The sequence below is a fragment of the Stigmatopora nigra genome, chromosome 21 (genome assembly GCF_051989575.1).
Source record: "Stigmatopora nigra isolate UIUO_SnigA chromosome 21, RoL_Snig_1.1, whole genome shotgun sequence".
NCBI classification, from domain to species: Eukaryota; Metazoa; Chordata; class Actinopteri; order Syngnathiformes; family Syngnathidae; genus Stigmatopora; species Stigmatopora nigra.
The window spans coordinates 7,761,706-7,774,215 of record NC_135528.1 but is presented as its reverse complement, the minus strand read 5'-3'; the positions used below and the strand labels follow the sequence as shown (position 1 = coordinate 7,774,215).

At 38.3% G+C, this 12,510-nt stretch overlaps 2 protein-coding genes across 2 annotated transcripts; one reads left to right on the top strand and one right to left on the bottom strand.

Moving 5' to 3' along the window:
- The first annotated feature begins 1,559 nt into the window (after nucleotides 1–1,559).
- Nucleotides 1,560–2,600, top strand: bet1 (Bet1 golgi vesicular membrane trafficking protein). The gene is made up of 4 exons (XM_077743974.1): nucleotides 1,560–1,725; nucleotides 1,871–1,977; nucleotides 2,048–2,104; nucleotides 2,368–2,600. The coding sequence occupies exons 1-4, from the start codon at nucleotides 1,707–1,709 to the stop codon at nucleotides 2,521–2,523; spliced, it is 339 nt and encodes a 112-aa protein (XP_077600100.1). The 5' UTR covers nucleotides 1,560–1,706; the 3' UTR covers nucleotides 2,524–2,600.
- A 7-nt stretch (nucleotides 2,601–2,607) lies between these two features.
- LOC144215149 (putative acyl-CoA dehydrogenase 6) lies at nucleotides 2,608–12,315 on the bottom strand. The gene is made up of 9 exons (XM_077743973.1): nucleotides 12,094–12,315; nucleotides 8,804–8,924; nucleotides 5,969–6,098; nucleotides 5,192–5,298; nucleotides 4,948–5,115; nucleotides 4,650–4,823; nucleotides 4,214–4,375; nucleotides 3,982–4,132; nucleotides 2,608–3,201 (listed from the first exon to the last, which is right to left on the bottom strand). The coding sequence occupies exons 1-9, from the start codon at nucleotides 12,313–12,315 to the stop codon at nucleotides 3,111–3,113; spliced, it is 1,326 nt and encodes a 441-aa protein (XP_077600099.1). The 3' UTR covers nucleotides 2,608–3,110.
- Nucleotides 12,316–12,510: the final 195 nt, after the last annotated feature.

Below are 12,510 nucleotides of genomic sequence, written 5' to 3'. Positions count from 1 at the left end.
TAGTATATAATAAATATTAAAAGTATTTGCGTCATTATTATTCTATTTATGGTTTTGTGGTGTGGTGTTCTGACCTTGCTTGAAGATCCATCCCAGAAGGAGGCAGGACTTGCTTGTAGACCAACGGCCCTCAAGTCAGAACATCTCAATGCCTTGCTCAAAGGCATCTGAATGAATGTACAAATAAAATGAATTAAATATGGCCATGTCTCCACTCTGTAATGAATGCAACCATTTCATCATCTTAATTTAATATTCCTTACACATTTAGAACAATCCCCATCAATCGAAAATACAAAACATTTGTACACTTTTGCCAAATTTGTGTTGAAACATTTATGAAAAGCATTCATTTGAAAAATATGACAGTATTGATCGAGTAGAGTAGAATGTTGGGATGCAGGCAATCAAAACTCGACCAACTTAGTCCTAGTCACAGTCTACTGTCACGTTCTGCTTCATCAATAGAACTCAATTTAAAATTCTATTTCACGGTCTGCTTAAACACTACATACTCTGTATTTGTAGTAAAAGATTTTATAGCTCCTCAAATTTGTTATAGACTTGCAAATATTTATTCCCACCCTTCAAGAGTCATTGGATGTATTTAATCCTTGCAAATCCACAAAGACACGTTGAACGCACGCTCCCAATTCAATCAATATTTCTCTTTCTTTGACCTCTGTGTCAAGGTCAGAGAGCGATACCTCCTGTCAGTGTCAGGAAGGAGGATGGCTGAGATTTGAAAGGCTTTATGGTAGATAAAAACCTTACAATTGTTTATTTATGAAATAGTAGCTCCCTATATATCCACGTCAGCATTGTCATTCTAATCTCCCATATCATAAAAGCTGTCTCCTGAAATATTGTTTTAAAGTGAGAGATGACACTTTTAGGATATAGTAAATATGGATGAGCTCTATTCAATCTCATATAGCATTAAGGGATATACACTTAAAACCCTTATTAAACCCAGAAATGATATTTCATATTTGTGCCCAATTTATGGCGGTCACGTTTCAATGTCAGAGGCAGATGAAAGCAGCCACATGGCAATTGTAATGATGAAAGTCTTCCAAACCTGTTTTTGAAGGATAGAACAAATTAGTTATTAGTAATTTCACAAGTGGGTGACGGATTAAAAAAGAAGTGGGTTTACAATAAACCTTGTGAACGTGGCAATACATTCAGATGAACGTTGAAATATTTGGAATGATTTTTAAACACGTAGTTTTCAGTAATGAAACATGAAATAATTTGAATATTGAGTTTATAGCTATTTCAAAGTATAGGCTCCACTGACCACAACGTTGTAAATGACGGAAAGCCCTGATGCAAAATGGCCGAGAAGCAATAGCACTTTTAACCTGTGGCTCACAACGCGCATCAGCCATCCTTTACATTGGAGTTATTTCAACGCAATTACCAGTGTTTTTATTTCTTTTGAATCATGTTACGTTGATGTAACCTCAGTTTCATGTTCAGTATGCATAAAACACTTGAAATTGTTTCAAAATGTCGATGTTTTGGTCCTTCTAAATTTCCGTTTACAATGACGTGGCTTATGCAAACGTACACATCGGAAGTAAAAGACGGGGGCTGACCCATAAAGCTTCACAATATTTTCTGTGGCGTGATATTCATTATTCTTTACATATATTAATCACACCAGGACTGATAAACAGTGTTAACGTTAATATTTCACAATGAGGCGCGCCAACTTGGGTAAGCCATTTTCGTAAATAAGTTTTACGTTAGGTAACATTGGTAGCTAGCAAATCTGTTTTTCGCGTTTATCCTAATTGGATTCCACGTGCATATATGACTCACTGTTGGACAATTATGAACATATAATTGACTGTCTCTTTAGGTGAAGCAGCAACTGGGCAATATGTAGCGAGTGGATACAGTGTCTACGAAGAGGAAAATGAACATTTACAGGAGGGACTGAGGGCTAAAGTCACTGCTTTAAAAAGTGTAAGACATCTTCAACTCACCGTTTCTATGTCAGCAATGTTTATGCGAACTAATCACTTATAACTTTCAGCTGTCCATCGACATAGGAACGGAAGTGAAGTATCAAAATAAAATGCTGGATGAGATGGTGAGTTCACGGCATCGTTTTTATGTCGTATTAACTTAATATTAACTTAAAATATATTTTTTATATTTATCAGAATTTCTGTGTTGTATTAATATTGTATGTATTAAAAAATCTCTTTCTATTACTATTTTTATGTACATAAGTATTTGTCAATATTTTCAATGGGAATTAATGAATAAATAGGTTGATTGAGCCTTTAGGGTCAACTGAATAAACCACTGATTGTTTGAATTTATTTGTATTTTTTTTTAATTCAAAACTAGGACAGCGACTTTGATTCAACGGGCGGTCTTCTCGGCGCCACCATCGGCAGAGTCAAAAAACTTTCAAGAGGCAGTCAAACCAAACTGTTGTGCTACATGTTGCTCTTCTGCCTTTTTGTATTCTTTGTACTCTACTGGTTCATCAAGTTGAGGTGACGGCTACATCTTTTTGGACTTTGAATGCCTCATCACTATCACGAAATTACTCAAATTCATTAAAAAAAAAAAGTTCAGAGCCGGTTATATTGCCCTGTGAATTTTAAATCCCTCACAATACAGAGCTGATGTTAGAAAATTACATTTACATAGATTGATGCAATGAAATTCAGCATCCTGACATAACTAACTTGATTACGAGTTGACAAATGCCATTGTTGACAATTTGAAAAATGTGCTAGTATTATAATCTATTTAGAAAGTCATCCTAATGCTGAGAGTAAATAAGTTATACAATTCTCTTGGAGAGATCTCAGAAATATATGGATATTAAAAAAAATGAAATGTCGTTTCAATGTAAATAAATCTTTTTAACTAATAAACGTTTAAAAGATGTTTCTTTCAATGACAATTGAGATTGTATTGTGTTTTTTTCAACTCTAGAAACAAATACTATTTCTGCAAATACTTTGTCTAGTGTTGTTAAATATTCCCAAATGTAAATTGAATTATTAAATACATACACACACTTGGGTGATTAGCACGTTTCATTGCTTCCAATTTGGAGACGCTTGATGAGAAAATCCTTATTTCTTGGGTAGAATGTCCAAGTATTTGCAGATAATTCCAAGCATGACCTCATCAGCTCCTCCCCCGATGGACATTAACCTAGAGTCCCTGTTGGAAGACAACCGTAATGATTCATCTCCTACTTCAAACTACATTTGTGCGCTATCACTAGATGTCACTACAGTGTCAAATGACACCCACTGGATTTTTTTTTTCCTCATAAAGGGCTTAATTTGAGGGGGCCACAAGGAGGCCAGTTATAACAACAGTTTCCTAGCAACAGTAGTGCTAGTTTCTTATGTTGAAGTGTGCAATTTAAATGGATACTGCAGAAAAACATGAGTTTTTTCCACAAATGTAAAGACATCTCATTTGTGAGGGGTTCCAATTTTCAAGACATTGTTGAGCTAGCACAGGGTTAGGCAACCTATGGCTCGGGAGCCTTATGTGGCTCTTTTGATGGGTGTATATGGCTCTCCACCTTTTTAAAATCATATTTTTTCTTCATTAGACTCTTCAGCATGCATTCTCTCATTGATACTCATTGATTAGCAACAGTGAAATAATGTTTTTAAAAGATTTTTTAACTTTTAAATTCTGAGTATGGCTCTCAAGGAATAATATTTGAAAATATGAATTATTTATGGCTCTCTTTGTCAATAATATTACAATAATAAATTTAGATACAACGGTTCTGTATCTGTCTGTTTTGTTGAACGCTATTATTTCCAATTGTTTTGAATGCATCACTTGATAAACAGGTTAGAAGTGGGAGTAACAGTGACCTAAATGGAATTGACAGCAGAAATCCCAGCATGCCTTGCGTGGGTGGGCCTTTTGTAGCAAATGGAATCATTTATCATCAAGAAAGATAATTAAAAAAAATACCTGTAGAATCTGCTGACAAGCACATCGCTGGTGAATCCCATTCCTCCCCAGTACTGAAGGCAACTGTCACTCACTTCCCTGGCAAGACGGCCTCCTTTTAATTTGGCCATGGATGCCAATTTGGTGACATCATTACCTTTGATATATAAGGCTAAAACAAACAAACAGCAATTTCAGTCTTTTTCTCCCTCCTCCGTTAACATTTCAACTTTGGGTGTTCATTGTATCTCACCAGTGGCTTGATAGAGGAGGGCACGGAGCGCCTCCACCTCGGTTTGCAGTTCGGCCAACCTAAAATGGACCGCTTGGTGGTAGAGTACGGGATTGTTGAAGATCTTCCTCTGCCGGGTGTAGTCGATGGTCTCCCGGATGACGACGTCCATGGTAGTCAGAACTGGGGGGGAGGGCGAGAGAGATAGAGAGAGTTATGCATACCATTTTGCCCTGCTTTATTTCACTTCAATTCTTCAAAAACAACATTATCGGGCGCTTGTCAAAATGAAACCCAAACACGCTCGCTCAGCCGAGATTACATGTTTGACCTCAGTGAGCTTCGTCATCATAAAATGTTTAAAAAAAAAAATAACGGACAGTTATGGTCGTGGGAAAAGGGATCTCGGGACAAATAGAAAGAAGGTGAGGTAATAAGAGAAGTATAAAGTTCTCACTATTGGCCACAGCCCAAAGTCTCTCCTCTTGGAATTGAAGCATCTGATAGGTAAAACCCATGCCTTCCTGGCCAATGATATTTTTGCAGGGAACTCGGACATCTTCGAAGAAAACTTCGGCCGTGTCGGAGGACCGCATGCCGAGTTTATCGATCTTGCGGGCGATGTGAACTCCTACGAGGGGGGGAAGGGAGTAAAATCAATGATTTTGGCTGAGATTAATAAGAATTTAATATGATTTTTATTGGGTTTTTTTTTAACTAAAGGAATTAGGAAGAGCTAATCTAGCTAATCTTACCCGGTAGGTTCATGGGCAAACAAATGAGGGATTTGTTCCGATGGGAGGGTCCGTCACTGGTGTTAGCCAATAAGCACATCCAGTCCGCTTGGGTGCCGGTGGTGGTCCACATTTTGCCGCCATTGATGACATATTCATCTCCGTCTCTCACTGCTTTGGTCTTGATGTCTGTTTTGATATAATATTCATAAAATGCACAAAAAATGTCCTACGAAACCCAAAGAAAAAAATGAGAGGAACCTACTGGAGACATCGGAACCCGCCCCCACTTCGCTGACCCCCAGACAAGCCACTTTGTCCCCGAGGACGCTGGGAAGCAGAAATTCTTTTTTGAGCTCGGCTGATCCGAATCTGCGTAAACACAAAGTTGACAAGTTACAATTTTGGAGTCTCAAAAAGTCAAGTTTGACATTCAGACAAAAGGAAAGAAAATCACAAGTCAATTTTTTCAGACAATCCTGTTGATCTTAAGGCAATTGCAACAACAGTCATTATTTTCAATCCCTTCTTGTTATTTTGACCTCGTTTCGGGGCCGGAATTGCTCCCTTAATTAAACTCAAGAGACGCTTTTAGTTTATTTCGATGAGCTCCATCTTGTCACTTCCATGCAGACGAATAAAAAAAAACGGCAAGAAGAAATTTTGGCTCAGATATTGAATAATAATCTGGGGTGAGGCTAGGTTAATTAATTGTGTTTATAAACTAAAGACATTAGTACAACCCTCCCTGTTAAAAAATGTAAAACGTGCAAAAACAGGTTTTTGGCATTGAATGAGTTCAAAGAGGTTGTGCTTACAAATTAAAACAAATGATGAAAAACAGAAGTGACTGAATTCAAATGCCTGCCACGATTGAATGCCTAATTGTTTATCAAATTAACAATTTTGTATGATTATGATAGAAGTCACAAGGACACAGCTACATAATAAAATGGGATTTTTAGTGCATATTTCATTCCAAAGCACGTTTACAGCTAAAATACTTCGATACACCCCAAAGTGAGATTTTGGGAATTGTTACCTGGCCAGGGCGGGCGTGGCCATGTCGGTCTGGACGCCGACGGCCATGGGGATTCCGCCGCAGCGGATGTGACCCAGCTCTTCGGAAACTGCTACGTTGTAGCTATAGTCAAGTCCCAGTCCGCCATATTCTGAAAATGAAACATATGCTGTCATCTTAATGGGCTCTAAAGGTACAAAATGGGACCAAAAAATGTATTTTTTTGTCTAGTTTTTAGTTACAATAGCTTTGTGTTGATTTGACATGAAAAAATCTGTTATGAATATCTCAAAAATAAGTCTAATTGCGTTATTGTATGGTGAGTAATTGCAATCAAATGCAGAAAATAAAAAAATGGTGCGAAATTAACATTATAGAATACACATTTGTCACATGACAAACATATTAATCGCATTTGAATTAATCCTAACTTTGAGCTAGATTCAATGATCTGAAAAAAAGTTACTTTATCTAACTTGCTTTTTGTACTGCTGTTCTTTTAATAAATAATCTCAATGGCAGTGGATTAAACAGATTGAAAATCATCAAGATGGACTTTTTTGGCCCATTTTAATTCAACTTGGCACAAAACTAACCCCGCCCGATGCGCAATTGATGCCAGCACTGACTGCTAATGAACAATCAAGGGCAAATTTAGCACGTAATTCAGTTATGGTGTTTTCAAAGAGCGGCGTCAGCGATAGAAGTGGGCCAGGGGAAATTAAGGACGAGAGGTAGTAGTAGTATAGGCCAAGCCAACTCAGCCGAGTCAAAACCAAGAGGAAACAGGTGCAGCCCAAGCATGATAGCGCACGCTGGAAACCCTGCGGTGGATCATGTGGACGGAAGGAAGTGCCGAGGTTTATCCCGCTTACAACTTAACAGCGGGCCGTCGTCTAGAAAAACAAACAAGGACGCTTCAAATGTCACATCTCCGAGCTAACGCGTTCAAACACCCACCATAAATTGTATTACTAAAGCGCCCATCATACCGGCTTATTAAATTATCATCGTGGCGAAGAGAACGATTTGGAATGTCTGTTCCTATCTGTCAAGTGGTGGGCCGTTGCCATGGTGTGAAAGACGGGTTCCAGAGGAAACCGGGCCGGGCCGGGCCGAGCCGGGCGGGACGCCAGGGGTCATCGCTGTGGTCTCCCCCCCGACACGGCTGTCTCGCAAAAAAACTTCCTGTTCCCGTGTTTTGACAGGTAAGGGCGATTTTCCGTGTCAGAAACGGATTTGGTGGAAGTTTTCATCATTTGCTCAAGGGCCAAACATTCCCAAGCTTGTTTTTGTGAGAGAAAAAGATGGCAAATGTAGTACAGCAATCCCAAAGTGGAGATTTTAGGAAGCATCAAAACAAGTAAAACTCTCTATTTGGTTTAAAATGAGGCTATGTGAAATGTAGGTCAATGAGAGAAGTATATTAACTCATTGACTGCCATTGAGAGAGAGAGGCAGATGTCCAGTGTTTTGGGCTGGGAGGGATGGCAAAGATCATTATGGTAGTTTTTTTACAAAAATGCTTACTCCTGCTATGCTAGTTTTTGTTTATGTTTGGTAGGGCGATACAATTGCAGGGTTTTGGGATAAAAAAGTGGAGGCCCACCTAACAAAATTGGGAAAAAAATGGAAAAAAAAGGTTTGTTTACTGATATTTTTTTTAGCATTTGGGATTTTTTGGGAGAAAAAGTGTATGCCCCAGACCTTAGAAGAAGTCAAAACTAATTTTAATTTAAAAAAAAAGTTGACTCCTATCAAAAACTGGTGTTTTTGAATGAGTGAAAATGGATTGGACCTTTACTGAAGTCAATGGCAGCCAATGATCTAATTACTATTCGTATGGCCAGTATTTGCAAAGATAGCAAACACACAAATATTTTACCAGTAGACGCAGCGCAAAGGCTCTTTGCGAGCGGATAATTGATTCGAGTCTTTGCGCAGTGGTCCCTCCTCAGGTCGTCGCCACGTAATCCCGTCAACTAATGCTGGCGTTGTGTGTACTCAGCACATTTTAATTCCCTGGCCCGCCCTCTTCCTTGACCTACACACACCTGCTGAAATCGACTTCCCTACAAGCACATCAACTCGTATTTCTAATATAGAGTGAACCAAGATGTCCATCGAGGTCAAACGATTGTACTCGGTTGAACGTTGGCTTCGTTTCAATTCCTGGATGCGACGCGCATTAATCATCGAGAGTGATTCAAATCGCAGACGTCAGTGAGAGTGAGACCCCCATGACGAATCCATGTTGTTCATTACGACTACACGAATAAAATGTGAGAAATTATCTCCGCGGGCCAAGCACAACAAATACCAGCTCTGGCTTACGTTTTTTTTAAAAAAGCAGCTGGACCGGTTCGCAGGCGTTTTGAAATGTTCTGTCCGACGTGTCTAAACAAGGTCGTTAGCTAGATCCACTACAGATTCCACAAGAATGGACTAATCATGCCTTTCAATGTATTTATTTACTACAGCTAAAACCGACTCCTCAACTCAAAGGTCGCATTATCGATTGGTTCTGAAAAGAATGAATTGAGACAAACATGAGCCACAAAGTGCTTCAGATTCAGAAAATACCGCGCAAGTTTGCTAATTGTGGCTATTCCCCAAGGCTAAAGTCAAACTGCGTAATTGATGGCTTGCTTTGTGAAGCCAATTAAACATGTTCATGACCTGAACATGCTTGTATTTCAATGATCCAAAACTTTTGGTTACCACCTTCCTGACACTCAAAACAGAAGCTACTATCTTGCTAGCAATCTCCATTCAAACAACACAAAATTTAATTAATTGAACCTATCTCAAAGCATACTAAAATTGCCCAGTGTAATAAAAACGATATAGTCTTACCAACAGGCTTGTTGACTCCAAGAAAACCAGCATTCCCAAGAATCTTGAAGACTTTATGGGCTGGAAACTTCCCCTCTGCTTCCCACTGATCCACATACGGGTTGATTTCCTGGTCGATAATCTATAGGAAACAGATTAACTGTATTATTATGTGGCTAGTCAGCACGGCAACACATTTATTGACATGCAAATCTCTACACAAGAATTCCATTACACCCAGAAAATAACACCACCTAAATACATGCGTTTCCCGCAGTGTGGTACGTATATACATCGCCTCTAGTAATCTATTTCTCGCAGAAAGCTAGCAAATGCATTATACAGAACAATGAATAGAGAGCAGGCTGAGAAATTGCATTACATGTTGAATTTATACAGTATACAGGGGATTTTCTCTTATATATTCCTTTTAAATGGCTTAACTGGTGGTTTGGCAGCATTCTCCACTCTTAACATTCAAGTGGAAAATATAAAGAAGGCGAGAGACAAGGTAGAAAAGGCATTTAGAGAGATACAAGTATGGTAAGTGGGTGGAGGGACTGGATTTTTTTTGCATCTACAGGTCAAACTATAATGAGCCAATAGAATTTTGCATAATATTCTTGGAGAGCGATCACGTTGTGTTAGAAAAAGTACGTCGTGATTCATGGAGTTATCGGAAGAACAGATTGTGTGAGTCAGGAAGCAAAGTTCGACAAGAGTAAAGAGAGGGTGGTCAATTTGTGTTTTAAAAAGTAGTTTTGGAGGACGCTAAACTTTGGCAAGGTGACTCATGTTAGGGATCGGGAAGTGGTCAGCAGCTGGTTAAGTGCTTGAAAAGAAAAAATGAGCCGCCTATTGTTATGTTCCAAAGGACGGTTTCCGTGGCTACTCACAATCTAAAGTGTGAAATTGTGTCTATTTGTGGATTTGGATTGGTTGGACTCAAGTTGATTTGCTAGTTGAATTTTCAAAAAGTTGCATCCGGTTTGTCGATAGCTAGATTTTGTGTTGAAGTTTATATTGTAATTTTCCATACAATTTAACCACATAAACGAATTGCTAGATAAATGGCAAGGAGATAAAATGCAGCCATTCCTTGTCAATGAACTAAGCGATTTTAGAAGCCACTTTTGAAATGTTCTTGACACGGCGATCTAATGTGAACGCATCCTGCTATGAAAGACAAATAGTCCAGAGTAACCTTTTGTGAAAAGCATGCAGCATCCCTCCCAAACGTCCCGTGTTTTTGCCTTTCTAGCCAATTTTTGTCCCTCCCTTTCCCTCCTCAGGATCTGAACTTTGAACACGGCGGAATAACGGGAGTTTTGGGGCTTGGCTTTTTTGTTTTATTACTGTCAGCTCTCAGGAGCCATTTGTCAGCGAGGCCAGTTTTTCAAGGTTAGGCTTTCACGGCTGCCGACTTGTCTTAAAGGCTTAATGAAAGAATAATAAAGGCCTTGTTCATAATCCAACATAACACTGGTGCCTTTTTAAGGGGGTTTATTTGATGATCTCCATCTGCAAGAAATGTTAGTATCGCAATAGTAATCATTCAATAACGATGACAGGGGTCCAATCCATTTGAACAGGGAGACCGATAACTGTCAATTTCAGACAATGAGTTAAATTGGTCAATTAAAATGGTGCTTGGACGTTTGGTCGCCGGACGTTTGGTCGCCAGTCAAATGTTGACAGAGTTTACTGTTGAAACCAGCTTTCAAAATTATATTCATGAGAGAGTTTAATATCTAAGAGTTTAATATCTAAGTACTGTTTAATATCTAAGTACTGTTTGATATCCAAGTACTGTTTAATATCCAAGTACTATTTAATATCTAAGTACTGTTTAATATCTAAGTACTGTTTAATATCTAAGTACTGTCACAATTAAAATGAATAGAGCAATGGATGAATTTTTTTAATTTCATTTTACAATTTGGCAATGAAACTGTTTTTTTTTTTTTTGGTGTGACAACCAAACACGTGTGTTATAAACGTTGCCATGAGATAAACATGACCTTGTATACACACAAAGAGATTTCCTATGACTCCATTCTTATTGGGTAGCATCTTTTCGCAACTCCTGAGGATTCTTTTAATAAACCGAACTGACTAGATTTCCTTTTCCCAGTCTTGCAACATATTGTTCTGCGTTTCCTTTTCCCATTTCTAGCCTGGCCGTATTCCCCGCGCTAGTTTATTTTCAACCTCCCGGCATCCTTTTGAAGGTTTAGTCACACACAAACGACGAAGACGCTTCCCTCCATTTACCGCAACATCTCTACCGTCTGTTCTAAATTGGGTTGCTGTTATTATTTTTAACTTTAATCCTACAAATGTCTGCCTAAGGAATTTTTATTCATGACGGTTGTCTATCAATTTCAAACTCCCTCTGACCTCAACCAAGTAAAAAAAAAAAAACCTGTGTAGGCCTTTAAACGTCATTGTTTCTTTTCCAAACAGCTGCTTAGAAACGTGAAGCCCTTGAATAAATAAATAAAAAAGACGAATGTAGGCCAGAATCCCCTCTGAGCTGAACGTCGACTCGGTGACCCAACTGCATCCGATTGTTGCGCTTCTAAATAAACATTTCTCCACCACGTCGAGACATTACAACGCCACAGACGACCTAGAAAATGGACAGAAGGTCGTCTTCTAAAAGAATGAGTGACAAAACCATATTACTCCATATTAACCATACTTCATTGACTCATTAGGATTTAGAAATAGATATTTTTTTTTAAATAGTCTCCTTACTGTCACAATATATCAATGGTGATGTAACATGACATTTTGTACCCCGATTGGTGATATATATCATGTCAAGTATTATATATAGGTTTAAAATATGTCATTTTTTTAATAGAAATAATAAGGGCAGACATTTTAATCGTTCACATGTTAACTTATTTCAACTGGGATAATTGGCATTGCAAAATAATGTTAGAGTTAAAGTAATTGGTTAAAAATAATAAATGTGATCTCTCAAACTTAGAGTATTGTTGATTTTCTGACCTGAATATTGACATTGTCTTTACTTTTAAGCATTTCAAAATGTTGACCTGGTCATTAACAAAACACATATATGAAGCTTTTATACCCGAATTTTGATTGTGCACGTGTTCCTAATGTTATGACTGCGACTGTTTATTTATAAGCAAAGTGCGCAATGACATTTCACCTACTTTTAACGCACTAAGCGCATCAATGTCGCCAAGGACATCGAGATTTCCTCCAAAAATCAACACCTACCTTTACTTTCCACAACATGAATAACTTGCTAACGTACTCTTTGCTATAAATCGTACCTTTTTGAGCGATTCTTTCAATGCAAAGTGGTCCGATGTGTAGAGAAGGTGATCAGCCGTGAGCTCTGAAGGGCTGCTTGCAACTTTTTGGGACGACGCACGGTCTGCAAAAGATCGGACGCAAAAAGACGAACATTTATCGAAAAGACGGACGCTTGCACGAGAGTTTAAAAATACAGAGACACAGTGAAGCGCCATTGTTGTTTTGGTTCTGCTGCGCATGCGCACACACTTCAGGCCAGGCAAGTTGAGAATATATACATACTACTACAAAAAAATCAGTAATATTTTATAAACATTAGATAAACAAAACTGTCTACAAAGTCTTACTTTTAATTCAATTATATTATAAAAACGTTTCTATGAATCCACTCATTGAATATTACACCCATTCAGTGACATAGTTGAAAAGTGACA

Coding starts and splice junctions, on each gene's coding strand:
- LOC144215149 (XM_077743973.1), bottom strand. CDS start 12,315: ATGCGCAGCAGAACCAAAACAACAATGGCGCTTCACTGTGTCTCTGTA. Junction 4,824..4,947: donor TTTGCCCATGAACCTACCGG/GTAAGATTAGCT, acceptor CCCCCCTCGTAG/GAGTTCACATCGCCCGCAAG. Junction 3,202..3,981: donor CTTGTCAGCAGATTCTACAG/GTATTTTTTTTA, acceptor GTCTTCCAACAG/GGACTCTAGGTTAATGTCCA.
- bet1 (XM_077743974.1), top strand. Junction 1,978..2,047: donor AAGTCACTGCTTTAAAAAGT/GTAAGACATCTT, acceptor TATAACTTTCAG/CTGTCCATCGACATAGGAAC. Junction 2,105..2,367: donor ATAAAATGCTGGATGAGATG/GTGAGTTCACGG, acceptor ATTCAAAACTAG/GACAGCGACTTTGATTCAAC.